Below are 16,249 nucleotides of genomic sequence, written 5' to 3'. Positions count from 1 at the left end.
CTATTTCTGTGCCTGAGGCTGAACACAGAAACTGCCCCTCCCAGCAAATGTGTCAGATAACTTTCATGAAAATGTGTTTCAGAGAAAACTTAGGAAAATGGTGTTATGGGAATTCTCTTTGAAATAGTGAGCTTTAAAAGACCATTGTCAGATCATACACTTCAAAACTCCAGACTCATTGTCTTTAAAATGAAGTCACGTGGTGTGTGAAGTCTAGGAGCTTCCAGACTGAGTCTGGAACCCTTGGTGAGCTCTCTTGCTCCTGTGCCTTCCATATTCTAGTTTGCCAGGGACAGACTTCCAGAACCCCAGCCACACCCTTGCTCTATCAGCCCCAGGAACTTTGTTTCAACCTAAGGCGATTGTTACTACCAACCATGACATTTTGTCTTTCTGCTCCTAATTTAAATGTGGTCATTTCCCTGCAATGCTATTCTTCTCCCTCACCATCTGTCTTCATTTTTCTGATTCATCCATCTATCTATTTCTATCATCTTCATTCATCTCTTCTTACAGGGTTTAGTTCAGGTTATGTCTCTATACGAAATGAAGGATGGTGAAAGGACGTTGGGGTCTCGGTTCTTAAAATTCATTTTTCCATACTTTCAGTACAATCTTCATAGAACTGAAGAAGGTGGTTTTGAAGTCACTCTGAGGGGAGGCTGAAGTTCGAGAAATTCAAAGAACTTTGCTAAAGTGGCACAGCAAGTAGATGATGGGTGGGGATGCTAAGTTAGTCCTGACTGATGCCCAAGTCTATGCTCCAAATCTCCTGAAAATTTAGGGTTGCTTTAGTGCTTTTTCCCAGGAGTTCTTCTAGGAGCCCATGTAGAGCCTGGCACATCACCCTGTCCAATCTTCTTTGCCTTAGTGAATCATTATTCACTTGAGTATGATACTTAAAGGCAAGTGGTATCTTTTCACTATTACAGCCTAAAAATTGAGCACAAGGTTTAGTACACTGTGGATATATAGATGAATTAGTAAATAAGTAGGCAAATGAATAAAGCTGATTCCATCTTTTAATTGGACAAAATTCCGGTATTCAAAAATAAATGAAAAAAACACAATGATCTTACTTCATATGTTGCCCATAGATACATGGGGAAGACAGACAAACACACACGGAATTAAACTAAGGGCTATGGGACTCTAACAGGATCTTCAAGAGCATCCTGAGGAGTTTCCCAAATGAGATAGGAAATACTGTGCAGAATATGTTAAATGGGCAGATGTATCCATAAATCACTTTTTCTAAAGGAACAGGTGAGAGTAAAAGGAACCTAGAATATGTAAATAACTGGGAAGAGATTCAGCTTCTGGGATATGGGATTGCAAAAGAAAACCATAAGAGGTGAGGCAGGAAAGGTAGACAAGAGCCTAATTGGTAGGAACCTAGCAGGGCAATGGAAAGACAGCTGAAAACTCTAAGGCACAGCTGGCATAGGAAATCAGATCCCCATAAGGGGAAAGCCTCTGCTGATGCAGTAGAAGGGATGCAATAAAGGTGTATGTGTGGTGGGGGTGGGGTGCTGGCTGGAGTATTAGGAAGACAGTTTGGAGGCTACTGGAGGAACTTACATAACAGATGTTGCTTCTCCAAACCAAAATGCTGATCAGGGAAAGGACAAACAGTAGACACAATTGGAATATGATGGCAAACAGTATAAGCAGAAGATGCAAGTGGTGTACGGCTTCCCAAAACCACACAAAACAACAAAGAAAAAGTCTAGATCTTCTACCTACATACAGACAGAGGTATCCAAGTCATTTACGATCTGTTTTCTGTATCAATAGTGCAAATTAGGATAATCATAAAGCAAAGAATTCACTAACCTGTTTGTAAGGAGCGTCATTGAGGTAGATCTCGGTGTCCCCAATTGATATCAAAACACTTTTAGAGCAAACAATATCATTGTCAAAGCATTTCTTGTTCTGGGCAATCACAGATATATCAGTGTCATCTGTACTCTGAAATATGCCAAGAACATTTCATTGGCACAAATGTATACTACATATAAATTCTGGTTATTTTTATTTATTAACAAATGTAAAGATAACCAAGATTTATGATAGTTTACATTCGAGTTGAAAAAGACCATACATGCTATTGAGACAAAAATAAAAATTATACCTAACTGAAAATAATAAAGCATTCTATTGAAACACCAGTCTTTAATTAATTCCCATAATATGTTTTAAATTTTTGTTCTAGAAAAGCTTTTTAGGTCCATCATAGCACCACTTGTCAACCATGGTAACTCTCTTTATCAGCATATAACCACAATAAGTCACTTAGAGAGATGTGACCTACTCTCATTCTTAGAAAATATATATTTTCCTTATCTTAGATATTTTTCTAGGCTGCTTACTATATCCAAGGAAGAACTGAAGCAGATGTAAAAATTTGCCATGTGTTAGTGGACAAAATAAAGCATTTTATTTGAGGGTTTGCTTGGAACTTCATGGTATCTCATCTAATTCCTATAACATTTGAAATTGACTTTTATTGAAAACGGCATTTTATTGTTTATGAAAGCTGAGTCTGGAAGAAAACTTTTTAAACATTATTTTAGGTCAAAACAGCAGCACATGCTGAGACAGACATGGGCAGCTTCATCAGAGGCAGCTGGGAGTGGAGATTTGATCTCTATATTCAGACGTTCAGATCTCACATTCTCTCGTATCCAATTGCATCACAGCATTGTGCAAGCGCTCAGAGCCAGACCGCCATGCACTCATCAATTTATAATTGGATTACAGCACTCCCTTCCCTCGATGCACTTCAGCTGCAGCAGTGCAGGAAGCCTAGTGAGGACAGTGTCGAGCTCTGGTGGGTGATGCCTGCTGGATACGCTGTGCAGTTGGTGCAAGTGAGATCTAGAGCTTGGGCTGCTGGCAGTTCTCAGAACAATCCTAGCAATTGGCTGCCTTTGTGGAGTGTCCAGGAGGTCCCTGGGTGTCAGCTCCATGTGTGCACCTGTCCAGGGTGTGTATTAAACATCCCGTCCCCTCCCCACACAAATGCCCTGTGTACAGCAGGCACAACATTCAAGTGAATCACTTCTTGATATGTGCTCACGTATAAGAGTTCAGCCTACAGCCATCTTCTCAAGCAATAAGGACAATCAACCGTAAGCAATGGCATATGACACCCTTTGGGGGTGACACTATCCTGTTGTTAACTGACGAGGCTAGGACTAGTCATCAGTGCTACGCCTTGATTCCTCGATTTCCTGCAGCTGGTTATGAGTACTCTGAGAGACATGGGACTTAAGTTTATCTCACTGAGATGATCCCATAACAGTTGAGACAAAGTTCTGAGACCATGGTGTGCACCTTTGGTTCTGATCTCACCGACTTTCCATGGACGCTGCTGCCATGGTGGTATGTGAGTAGCATTTCTGACCTAAAATACACAATCAAAGAGGTCATGAAAAACTGAAGTAACACTTCCTTGGGTTTTCAGCTTTAGTGCGTTAAAAGTTCCTGCTTCTAGATGGCTCTTTTGTATTTGCAATCTAAGAGGTTTTCCTTGGTTTCCTAGGTTCACTTTTTAATTTCATATATGGATACTACGCCACTTTCCCTTTTATCCACTTTTATCCTCTCTCTAACTACTTTTGCATCACCCTCCTCAACTCTCTCTCAAATGCACTCCCTTTTTCCATAATTATTATTGTCACACACACAAGGTTTACAGGCATGAATTTTTACCTATTGATTGAGCCTTGATTCCAAATGAACAGCTGTTGGCTACCACCAAGATGCAAATACCACTATTGCACCTTTGGGATAGCTTGCTATGCTGCTCATTGTTGTGCTTCATAGACATCACAGCAGTGGGGATGGAGTGTTCTTGATTGATTTTCTTCTTTGTCAGACTTCATAGCACCCTCACTTACTATGAAAGCAAGTCTTCTGGGTGGAGACTTTCAAGTCAGCCTAACTCAATGTCTCTAAGTCTGGTGTCCTAATACTTTATTGATAAAGAAGCCATTTTTAAAAGACCCCCATCGCCTGGCGGTGGCGGCACACTCCTTTAATCCCAGCACTCAGGAGGCAGAGGCAGACGGATCTCTGTGAGTTCGAGGCCGGGCTGGACCGACAGCCTCCAAAAAATACAGAGAAACCCTGTCTCGTAAAACCAAAAAAAAAAAGACCCCCATCACCACAGAGCTGACAGCTGAGTGATTCTAGAGCCCACAGCCCTCCCATCTGGCTCGCGCTGGAAACCTACCCCAAGAGTCACTGGACTATATGTTGAGCTATGGCTTGTAGAATACCACCAGCTGGCAAGAAAAAGCTTTAAATTGGAATCACACACTTTGAGGGAGGTAGAAATCGGAGTTGAGACATAGAGTGTACCACACAGACACGCAAACACACACACACAGAGAGAGAAAGAGATTGAGAGAGAGAGAGAGAGAGAGAGAGACAGAGACAGAGACAGAGAGACAGACAGAGAGAGAGAGAGAGAGAGAGAGAGAGAGAGAGAGAGAGAGAGAGAGAGAGAGAGAGAGAGAGAAGCCTGAACCTACTTGAAGGACCGTACAAGGGCAGGCCTCCACCTATGCTCATGCAAGGGATGTTCAAAGATGTTGCATTCCTTCTTTCCTCCATTTTTATTTTTCTCTTATTTAATATCAATTTCAGCTTATTGGATCAGCTTTGTCTTGAACTATCCTCCTATTTTCCTTTCACGTCTGAATAGGTGTTCCCAGAAAAACGAGAACAGAGGCAGGCCTGAAGTTGGCAGTTTCCCTTCCTCAACCTCCAAGCACTGAGTTTGTTTTAGGCTGTCTGACCATACTGTTCTCTCCTCTCTCTTGTCATGCCACCTTGGATGAAGCAGCCCTAGATTCTCCCTTTCCTTTACTGCTTCCCCTTCATTTACTTTTCCCTTCTCTATTTTTTATCAGGATTACTAGCCTCACTCCACTTACTTCCTTTCCTTCCATACCCTCAGTGACTGACGTCTTATTAGACATTGCACTGGCCATCACAGCCCACTGCCCAGCAGAGTCATCCTTCACAATTAAAGTAGGAAACTTTCCAGGATGAACACAAACTAATGTAATCCATGATCACAAATCCATGACTACAGAAAGTATGTGAAGGAATCCTATATACTGAAGAGAAAGACAGACACATCCATCAGGCCACAAGGAAAATAATAATAATAATAATAATAATAATAAGCAACACTAGAGTAAGAAATGAGCAATGCAGGTTAAGAATGTGCCAGCACTACACAAACAACTAAAGGGTAGGAATTTGTACACATCCCTCAACAGTAACTGTTATTGTCTTAGTATTCTCTAATTAAAAGGCGTAGACTATGATGATGGATTTTAAAACTGGAATTATCTATTTCTTAACTATAGGAAATGTACTTAACTGGAAAAGAGAAACACATATCCTTAGAGTGAAAATAATGAAGTATGTTCCAAGCAAATGTGACTAGAAAACAAGTAGCTATAGCAATACCAATATCCAACAAAATAGATTCCAAACTAAAATTCGCCAAAAGAAATGAAGAAAGTCAATTTATATTATACAATTCTAAACACATATGCATTATATACTGCTGTAAGTAAATAGATTCCAACACAGGAACAGTGGGTGACTACAATATCTCACTCTCACAAACAGACAGGTAATCCAGATAAATCCTCAGCAAAGAAATATCAAAAGCTTAGTTCTGTGATAAAACAAATTAATTTAACAAACATCGATAATATTCCTATTAAATACTGTGGAATACTCGGTCTTCTCATTTCTTACTCACCCATGGAAATTTCTCATTTAAAATATTTCTGGAAAATATTTTAGGACAAAAAACAAGTCTCAACAAATATAAAAATGTAAATAATTTCTTTGATTCCATCTTACAGCATTGGAATAAAGCTAAAAATGATGAGCAAAAACACCTAGAGAACATACACAAACTTGTGGAGACTAAGCAAAATAGTACCTGATGATTAATGGATCAGAGAAGAAATCAGAGGAAGTTCCTAAATTCCTAGAATGAAAACAATATCATGTATAACATCTTAAGTAGATAAAATACTTGGTAATAAACCTAACCAAGGAAATAAAGAAATTCTGCAATGAAAATGTTTAAAAAATTGAAGAAGATTCCAAAAGTTGTGTAATTCTTATGCTCATAAATCAATAGAATTAATGCCATGAAAATGACTATGTCACCAAGAGCAACCTGCAGCAGATTCAATGTAACTCCCATCAAAATTCCAGTGGCATGCTCCATAAAACCAGAAAAAGCCATATTAAATTTAATAGGAAAGCACAAAATATTCTGGTAGCCACTGTACTTATGGACAAAAAGAATTATGCTAGGCTTAAAACAACGTTTGATTTCAAGTTATACTACACAGTCATAGAGGAAAAAAACAGCATGGTATTGACACAAAACAGATATGAAGACCACTGTAGCAGATAAACAGAATTGATTCACACAGTAAAAGCAAACTGTTTTTGAAAGTTTTCAAAATCATATGCTGGAGAAAAGAGGCTGTTTTTAAAAAGTGGTTCTGGTGAAACTGAACATTTGCATGCAGAAGAATTAAAACTAGAGCCCTCTCGATCACCTTGTAGACAAAAATAGTCAAATGAATCTATGACCAAGACATAGGACCTGAAATATAAAGCTATTAAGGAAAATTACTCTAAGATATAGGCATATGTAAGGAACTTGTGAAAAGGGTCCAAATAGCTCAAAGAATAATACTAAGAACTTAAAAATTAGATTACATAAATTTTAAAACTATCTTCACAACAAAGAAATCAAAGCAAAGAGATAGCTGACAAATGGGAGAAAGTCTTTGATATATATTATACACACACACACACACACACACACACACACACACACACATATATATATATAGAGAGAGAGAGAGAGAGAGAGAAAATATGAATAAATACTAAACCCAAATTATATGGTCAAAAAATGTGGTAATGAAATCAAGAGACAATTTTCAAAAGAAGAAATACAAATGGAAAAATATTCACCATCATTAGCTATCATAAAATGCAAATTAAAATTATATTAAGATTTCATCTCAACCCTATCATCAAGAAAGCATCTGACAAAAGATAACAATGGAGAGAAGGAGGACAATAGGGAAACTTTACAGACATGGAAGGGGACATGAACTGGTCAAGGTACCATGAAAATCAGAATAAACGTTTCTCAAAAACACTAAAACTAGATCTTCCATGTGATACAACTATACCCATTCTGAGCATATACCTGCAGGATTCCAAATCAGCATACACAGAGATGTGCAGTACTCTTCACAAGAGCCAACTTTTACACTCAGCCTAGATTTCCATCAGCAAATAAACAGATAAAGAAAATGTGAGGTACACGCACATGCACACATGCACACATGCACATGCCGGAGTTTTACTTGGCCACAAGAAGAATGAAATCACATCATCTGTTGTGAAGGGGATGCAACAGTAGATCTTCAATATTAAGTAAAATAGCTCAGGCATACAAATATATTTTTCTCTCATTTGTGAATCCTAGATTTTACATAGATGCCTTAAACTATTTACATACACACACACACATACATGCATACTCACCCACCCACAACACGCATGTACAAGCACACACATACACAAACACACATATGCACACCCACAGGCACGAGAGATGACAGCAGAAGGGCTACTAAAATAAGTAAAGTCACCGAGATTGGAATGGCTATCCATCGATATGCTGAAAGTATGCAGTACCCTTACAGAATTTCTTTTATGAAAAATCAACACTGTGATCAATAAATATGCATTAATAACAAACAACTTTTCTAAAAACAGGGACAAACTGATTATAAGATCACTTATTTTATAAAATGCAGAGACAGAATTGAGAATCTTAATCTGTTCTTGTTTGCTTCTGATTTGATAGTGCCACAAGTAATGAAATTAGGAATAGTTCTAGAAATTGTTAAAACAAAAGCCCAATGTGTAATGACTCCTTCGTCTACACGTTACAGAACCCCTTTCCTTCCTTGTTCACACATAGCACACCTTCATTTCCAAAGTGGTCCCTCTCTCTCCAAAAGTCAAAACTATTGGTCCCTAAGCCTTTCACTAATGCTAACAGGGAAGATTTCATCAAAAGGAAAAGAAGGATGGAGACACTCATGGATAAGTAGGGTGCAATGACAAACATAAGCAGAGATGGGGATGGCTTTATCTAAACCTTAGATTGGGGTGGGACATTATCATGTAAGCACAAAAATTCCAAAGCTTCATGTAGATTTCCTGAATGTTTATTTAGAGACAGATGAGGGTGTGTTTTCCTAATGCTGAAAATGTGATTAAAAGCATATGGATTTTCATGTAAATTCTCTATACATTGGTTTTGACATCACTAGCAATAGGAGCCCTAAATCAATATATTTCCTAGTTTGGCCAAATTATTCTTGGCTCGTTAGTAATTACAGCAGCAGTGCCTACAGGAGAGGGTTAGTGAATGGTGCTGACAGAGTAATTAATGTGTCTATGCGATTCACTTCTCCTTGATGGGTGCTGGGAGCTCTTGGCTCCATCCTGAACAATCCTCTGCAAAGCATTGAACATTGAAAAGCAGCATAATAAGGGCCATTAAGATGATTATAGCATTGTTCTACTAAAAATATTAACGCCACACTTTTATGTTTTTATGAATGGTTTTCAAAGCAGAAAAGAGTATATAATGCAGGGTTTTGTTTGTTCTTCCTCTTGGTAAGAGTTATTTAGATTAAGAGACAAGAAAAGTAGTCTACAAGGCTTCTGTTACAATTACATTTCTGTTACTGTTAATCAAAGTAACTCAGTGTTAGATCTGTTCTTTATACTAAATCAGAAATGTCAAGAAATGTTCTATATTACATGCTATGTCTCCTAACACTCCGCTATGCTGACAGAAATCTGAAACAATAGCAATGCTAAGAGTTATGTGTCTATAATTCCCACCCCTGATCTACTTCAAGTTAATATTAGGTTTGGAAATAATGTGGCAGAGTTACTAGGCAACACAGGAACAATCACAAAGCTAGATGGAAAATGTCAATACCAAGGCTCTTTATTCTCTCCATTCTAAAAGCTCAGCTAATCCTCCAAATGATTCCAAACTTGACCTGTGTGCACCTTTCAAAGTAGAAAACTATAGTGCTTGACAGGCCATTGTCAGCATCTGTCACATATAAACCTGAACCCCTTCAAGGTTTACCATTCCATACCAAGTCCCTGCTGATAGGTATGAATCAACAAATAATAAAGGAGGGTTTACAGCTATAAGTTGTTATGAAATTGTGGCAATCTAGAATTCCATGGAAGCAACATGCATAAAAACAGAGAACCTGTAAAAGCCAGAGTTTCGAGAAAAGATTCAGAAAAGTAGACCAGGTGATCTGAAACACAGGACCAGAAATCAGAAGAGTCACAAGGAGACAAGAGTGACTTCAAAAACAAAACAGAATGAAAGCTAAAAGGTTTAGAAGAGGTTGCTCAGTGAGTAGAGAGTTTGCTGGGTATGTATGAGGATATGAGTTTGGTCACCAAGTCCGACCCACCGGGAGAGGGAAAGACCCGCCTGCACCCACCATAAGACCCATCAGAGTACTGGACCTGCTTGCACCCATCAGAAGAAAACCTTGGACCCATACCCACCAGGAAAGGAAGAGACTCCACCTGTACCCACTGGAAGAAGGGATGGGAAGACAACAATATAAGAACACATTCAACAACACAAAAACCAATATGATGCCACCAGAGTCTAGGGACTCTACAACAGCAAGACCTAAACATCCAAGCACTGATGCAACAGAAGAGAATGACCTTAAAAACAACTGCATGGAGGTGATAGAGACCCTAAAAGAGAAAATAAAAAAAATCATTTAGCTGGGTGTCAGTGGCGCATGCCTTTAATCCCAGCACTTGGGAGGCAGAGGCATGTGGATCTCTGTGAGTTCGAGGCCATCCTGATCTACAGAGAGAGTTCCAGGACAGCATCCAAAACAAGACAGAGAAACCCTGTCTCGAAAAACAAACAAACAAAAAAAAGCAACAAAAAAAGAAAATCCTTTAAAGAAATGGAAGAAAAGACAAACCAAAAATTGCAAGAAACAATCCAAGCAGTGCAAGGTTTGAAAGGTGAAATAGAATCAATAAAAAAAACACAGTCCGAAGGAATGTTAGAATTAGAAAAGGTGAGTAAACAATCAGGAACTACAGATGCAAGCGTAACCAATAGAACACAAGAGTTGGAAGAGAGAATCTCAGGCATTGAAGATTCACTAGGAGAAATAGATTCACCGACCAAAGAAAATATTAAGTCTAACAAATCCCTAACACAAAATATCCGGAAATATGGGACACTATGAAAAGACCAAACATAAGAATGATTTAGGGATAGAAGAAGGTGAAGAAACCCACCTCAAAGGTATAGAAAACATATTCAACTAAGAAACCGCAGATGCCAGTCCAGACTACTATACCCAGCAAAGCTTTCAATCACTATAGATGGAAAAAACAAGATATTCCACGACAAGACCAGATTTAAACAATACATATCCACTAATCCAGCCCTACAGAAAGTACTGGAAGGAAAACTCCAACCCAAGGAAGTTAACTACACTCACAAAAACATAGGTAATAAATAATCCAACTTTACCAAAAGCCAAAAGAAAAAGTGGGGTAAATCCACAAACAATAACACCACCAACAACAAATCAAAAACAAACAAGAATTAACACTTAATGATACTTTATCTCCCTCAATATTAATGGTCTTAATTTGCCTATAAAAAGATACAGGCTAACAAAATGGATATGAAGACAGAATCCATCCTACTGCTGCATACAAGAAACACACCTCAACTCAAAGAAAGACATTACCTCAGAGTAAAGGGTTGGGATAAGATTGTCCAATCAAATGGATCCAAGAAACAAGCTGGTGTAGCTATCCTAGTATTGAACAAATTAGATTTCAAACTAAAATCAATCAAAAGAGATGAAGGAGGTCATTTCATATTCATCACAGGAAAAATCCATCAGAAAGAAGTCTCAATTCTGAATATTACTGTCCCAAATACAAACATGCCCACGTTTGTAAAAGAAACATTACTAAAACTCAAATCACACATAAAACCTCACACAGTAATAGTGGGAGACTTCTACACCCCACTCTCACCACTAGACAGGACTACCAGAGAGAAACTTAACAAAGAAACAAAGGAACTAACAGAAGTTAGTTTTTAAAAGACATCTATAGAACATTCCATCCAAGCACAAAAGAATACACCTTCTTCTCAGTGCCACACGGAACCTTCTCTAGAATCAACCACATACATGGCAACATAGCAAATCTTAACAGGTACAAAAAAAAAGGAATAACCCCCATATCTCATCAGACCACCATGCTTTAATGTTAGAATTCAACAACACAAATTGCAGAAACCCTACAAACTCTGGAAATTGAACAACACACAATTGCACCATTCCTGGGTCAAGAAAGAAATTAAAGACTTCCTAGAATTCAATGAAAATGAAGACACACCACACCCAAACTTATGGGATACTTTGAAAGCCGTACTAATTGGAAAGTTCATAGCACTAAGTGCTCATATGAAGAAACTGGAGAATAGCCACACTAGAGAATTAACAGCACAACTGAAAGATCTATAACAAAAAGAAGCAAACTCACCCTGGAGGGTTAGACGCCAGGAAATAATCAAAGTGAGGGCTGAAATCAAAACAACTCTGAGCTACCATCTCACTCCTGTAAGAATGACTAAAACCAAAAACATCAATGACAGTGTATGCTGGAGAGGTTGTGGAGCAAGAGGAACACTCCAACTCATACAGCCACATTGGAAATCAGTATGGAGATTCCTCAGGAAAATGGGACTCAGTCTACCACAATATCCAGCAATTCCACTCTTAGGCATATACCCAAAAGATGCACATTCAATTACACAGAAATCTGTTCCACTATGTTCATAGCAGTATTATTTATAATAGCCAGGACCTGGAATCAACCTAGCTGCCCCTCAACTGAAGAATGGATAGAGAAAATGTGGTACATTTACACAATGGAGTACTACTCAGCAAAAAAAAAAAAAAAAAAGTGGAATCTTGAAATTTGCAGGCAAATGGATGGCACTAGAAGAAACCATCCTGAGTGAGGTAACCCAGTCACAAAAATACAAGCATGGTATGTACTCACTCATATATGGATTTTAGACATGAAGCAGGGGAACTCATTCCACATGGAGGGAGGCTCTCTCAGCCTGGACACAGGGAGAGGGCCTGGGCCTGCCCAGAATGATATGACAGATTTTGGAAATCGCCCATGAAGGACTTCACCCTCCCTGGAGAGTGCAGTGGGGATTGGGTGGGGGTTGGGGGCTTGCTGGGGGTGGGGGAGGAGGGGATAGAAAGGGAGCCTGGATTGACATATGAAGCAAGCTTGTTTCTAATTTAAATAAGAAAGAAAGAAAGAAAGAAAGAAAGAAAGAAAGAAAGAAAGAAAGAAAGACAGACAGACAGACAGACAGAAAGAAAGGAGGGAGGGAGGAAGGGTGGGAGGGAGGGAGGGAGGGAGGGAGGGAGGGAGGGAGGGAGGGAGGGAGGAAGCGAGGGAGGGAGGGAGGGAAGGAAGGGAAAGAAAACATGCAGCCTATAGATAAGCAAAAACAAACCAAACTTCCTTCAATGGTGAGATCAAAGAACAGTGTTCCTTTACACTAAAACTAAGTGTTAATTTCTAATAGTCCAGGTGAGAAATGAAAGTGAACACTTACATGAATTAGATTACTCGGTCCTTCTTAGGACTCAAAGAAACTCAAGCTATGTTTGATCATGGGCAGAAACATTGCAGTCTGCAAAGATGAGTCCTGGGAGCAATCAATACAAAGATGGAGAGCTGGCTGATGGGAGAAAGTCAAGTTGCTCTTCAGAGGTGCCCTTAACACTAGAGCCCACATCCACTCCCACATCAGAGTGGACAAAAAAATAAATTCCAAATTGGTCAAATACCTCAATGTGAAACAGGAAACCCTGGAACTGTTACAAGAAAATATAAGTAGCATATTACAAGTTCAAGGTGTAGAAAATTACTTTCTGAATGGGACTCCATTTGCTCTGAAATTAAGGCCAGAAACTGAAACATCGGACTTCAGAAAGCTAAAGTGTTTCTGTGAAACAAAGCAAATAATCTGTAAGGTGAAAAGGCAACTAGCAGAGTGGATGAGAACCTTTGAAAGCTATACATTTGAGAAGATTAACATCTAGACTATATAAAGAAATCAAAAATAAAAGAATTACAAATACAAATGGCCCAATTAAAATGAACATGGATCTCAACAAAGAGTTCTAAAAGAAGAAATAAAAATAACTAAGAAATATTTGAAAAGTATTTAACATCCTTAGTAATTGGGGAGGTGAAAATTAAAATTATTTGGAGATTTCATCTTACCCCAATGAGAATGACTAAGACCAAGCAAACAACTAATGACAAATGCTTGAGAGAATCTGGAGAAACGCTGCTGGTGTTCTGGGGTTTTATGCGTACCTTCCCTCCTCTGCACTGGAATTCCATGCCCACCCTCCCCTCTCAAAGCAAGAACTGATATTTCCAGAAGGAAAGCTATACGCTGGGAAGTCTTGGCACATGATGTGAGCATAAACAAATATAACCACAAAAAAGTGAATGTGAAAAGAATTCAAGCACTAAGAAATTGGACATAATCATATTTCAAGACCAACCTTTATCAAAAAAACCTGGCAGTCACTGATGTAGTCATATTCCAACCCATCAAAGGAGTAATAATGCCGGTCCCCATATACTGTGCACACTGCTGGACAAGGGTAATATGTGCAGTTGAACATCCCCCGCCGACAAACACTATTAAAAAATAACAAGAGTTATGGAGAAATTAGGTTCAAATTAGTACTATTATTTAATGTATATTGGTGTTTTGACTGTATGTTCTTCTGTGTACTATGTGTATGTGTAGTGCCTGTGAGGGCCAGAAGGGAGTGTTGGGTCTTCTGGAACTAGGAACCAAACCAGGGTCCTCTGAAAGAGCAGTCAGTGCTCTACTGAGAGGCACCACTGCAACGCTAGCAATTTTCAAGTAGCCTAAACATTTGTTCTCAGAAGCATCCAGAGTCAATAACCCTTATAAATATTGTCAATTTGTTCTGGTAATGCCAATTACAGTGGCAGATTTGTCATGTATTCACATTTATAGTACCAGACACCAAAAGTAAGTCTGGGGAACACAGAAAATAGATAATAGAATGAAACTTTTATATTCAAGATTTTAGAATACTTGGATATATTTTAAGGAAATTTTAGCAAAAAAATAATTATTTTTATGACCCTAGGCTCACTGATTTCCACACAGTAAAACTTCTATTGAATAAGACCTTCTCTTTGTAACACTTAGCATTTTCTTATAAGTTTGTGATGTTTCGCCTATTGTTGCCAAATTGTCATATTTCATACTTCTAGGCTAAAAAATACTCATTTAAAACACCATTATTCCCTTATACAAATTAGCTACTCAACTCCCAATGGCCTCCAGCTTTAACATGCCCAGACTTGATCATGTAACTAAAACAACTGAAATTAATACAGGTGCTGAGGAAAACGTGCTTGGAATAAACGACTGTCCTTACCAGGTGTAACAGGGTGTAGAGATGACTTCCCCTGAGACATACTCCCAGTCTTTCCAGATGCAGGGACAGCTTTCAGGGACATAGCACTTCCCTTTGTGCTCTGCCATTCTTCCAGATGAAAAGGAAACAGGATTAGAAAGACCTGCACATGTCAAGCAGGCTTTCGGGCTACAATTTTGTCGTACTCCACACTGTCTTTTGCACTGGAATCCGAATCTGGTCTCCCCTCCCACACCCCCCACACACACACAAGGTCCTTGTGTGTTCCTGTATTAACTAACCAAGCACATGATCAGATATGACTTACCTTTGGTTATATAGCACAGTAAATATAAAACAGAAGCATTTTAGAAAAAGCGTATTTGAAGAGATGGGTATCCCCATCATAACTATTAGTTACTAAAAAAGGCTGGGTTTTCTAACAATTTTGGGTGAAATAGTAAATTATGACGTCAATAATGTTTTCTGATAAAGGATTTAGAGAGCAAGCTTGTTTCTCAGTTCTAATGTATAAAATCTTGACAGCTTGATTAGGTATATTTAAATGAAAATATATCAAGTATTTCATGTTCCTTTATATTAATATGCTGTTTTAAATGTTTATTTTGAAGTGTTATCTCCTTCTTTAAAAGTCATTTCAAAAAATCTGTCTAAAGGTACCTAGTGCTATAAGATGTTTAGTACATACAATTTAATATTAAAAATTCATAATATTGGAGGAAATAGTGTGCTATCAAAATATACTGGTATTAAGATTAAATAAATCTATATCACATATATATTCCAAAGCCCTCATTATATTATAAATATAATTTTCAATATTCTTACATTTTTCCCAAAAATACTGTACATAAATTGAAATAATTAACAATATTATAACAATAAATATACTGGCAATGTGTTTAAAATTAAATGTATAATAGTCACTAAGATGTAACATTAATTTATATGAATAATTGATTTATTAAATAATTTAATAAGACAATAATCAAATGACCAAAATATATCATTACTGAAATATATAGAATGCATTTTTATGAATTTTCTTTAGAATGCTATCATTCAATATTATAAAACTTACTACTGAGAGCTAAGGATTTACATATATGTGCATGTGTGTGTGTGTGTGTGTGTGCATTGCCTAGCATGTATTAAACCCTGGATTCCATTGCCAGAACAATAAAAAATTATCATCAAAGCTTTGAATCCTGAATTCCTACCTGTTCCTTCATCAGAAAGAAGTACACATGTGTTTTTGACCTCTGCTGTCCTCATGGCTCTTTGTATATGGTGTGGTGCTTTCTTATCATGTATAGTCTGTTAGACTTTACACTCTACTCAAGAGAACAATGATATTGCTATCATTTAGCTGTGGAATAAACTCCTTTGTTGAGAAAAAAGATAAAGAAATTTATGTGTGTCAATGGCATATTGTCTGATTCAATTTCTTTCTTAGAGATCAGCTATCCCCTAGATTGTACAAACTCTCACCTCACTTTTCCAAACTTGTTACCTTCTTGACTTTAAATCTTTGTTCCTTTATA

The 16,249-nt window shown here is 37.9% G+C and overlaps 1 protein-coding gene across 2 annotated transcripts in view; it reads right to left on the bottom strand.

Annotated features, from left to right (window-relative positions):
- Otogl (otogelin like) overlaps window positions 1–16,249 on the bottom strand; it is a 132,154-nt gene that overhangs the window by 58,637 nt on the left and 57,268 nt on the right. The window contains exons 24-26 of one of the 2 annotated variants that reach the window (XM_040754936.1): window positions 14,706–14,813; window positions 13,788–13,926; window positions 1,837–1,971 (exon numbers count right to left, since the gene is read on the bottom strand). In XM_040754936.1, the coding sequence (XP_040610870.1) occupies window positions 1,837–1,971; window positions 13,788–13,926; window positions 14,706–14,813 (382 nt within the window). The remainder of the gene's footprint in view (window positions 1–1,836; window positions 1,972–13,787; window positions 13,927–14,705; window positions 14,814–16,249) is intronic. The other variant, XM_040754937.1, reaches the window with a different exon arrangement.

This window comes from Mesocricetus auratus, unplaced genomic scaffold, assembly GCF_017639785.1.
Source record: "Mesocricetus auratus isolate SY011 unplaced genomic scaffold, BCM_Maur_2.0 Super-Scaffold_100011, whole genome shotgun sequence".
Classification (NCBI taxonomy): Eukaryota; Metazoa; Chordata; class Mammalia; order Rodentia; family Cricetidae; genus Mesocricetus; species Mesocricetus auratus.
The sequence above is the reverse complement of the archived record's forward strand: the minus strand, read 5'-3'. Positions and strand labels throughout refer to the sequence as shown.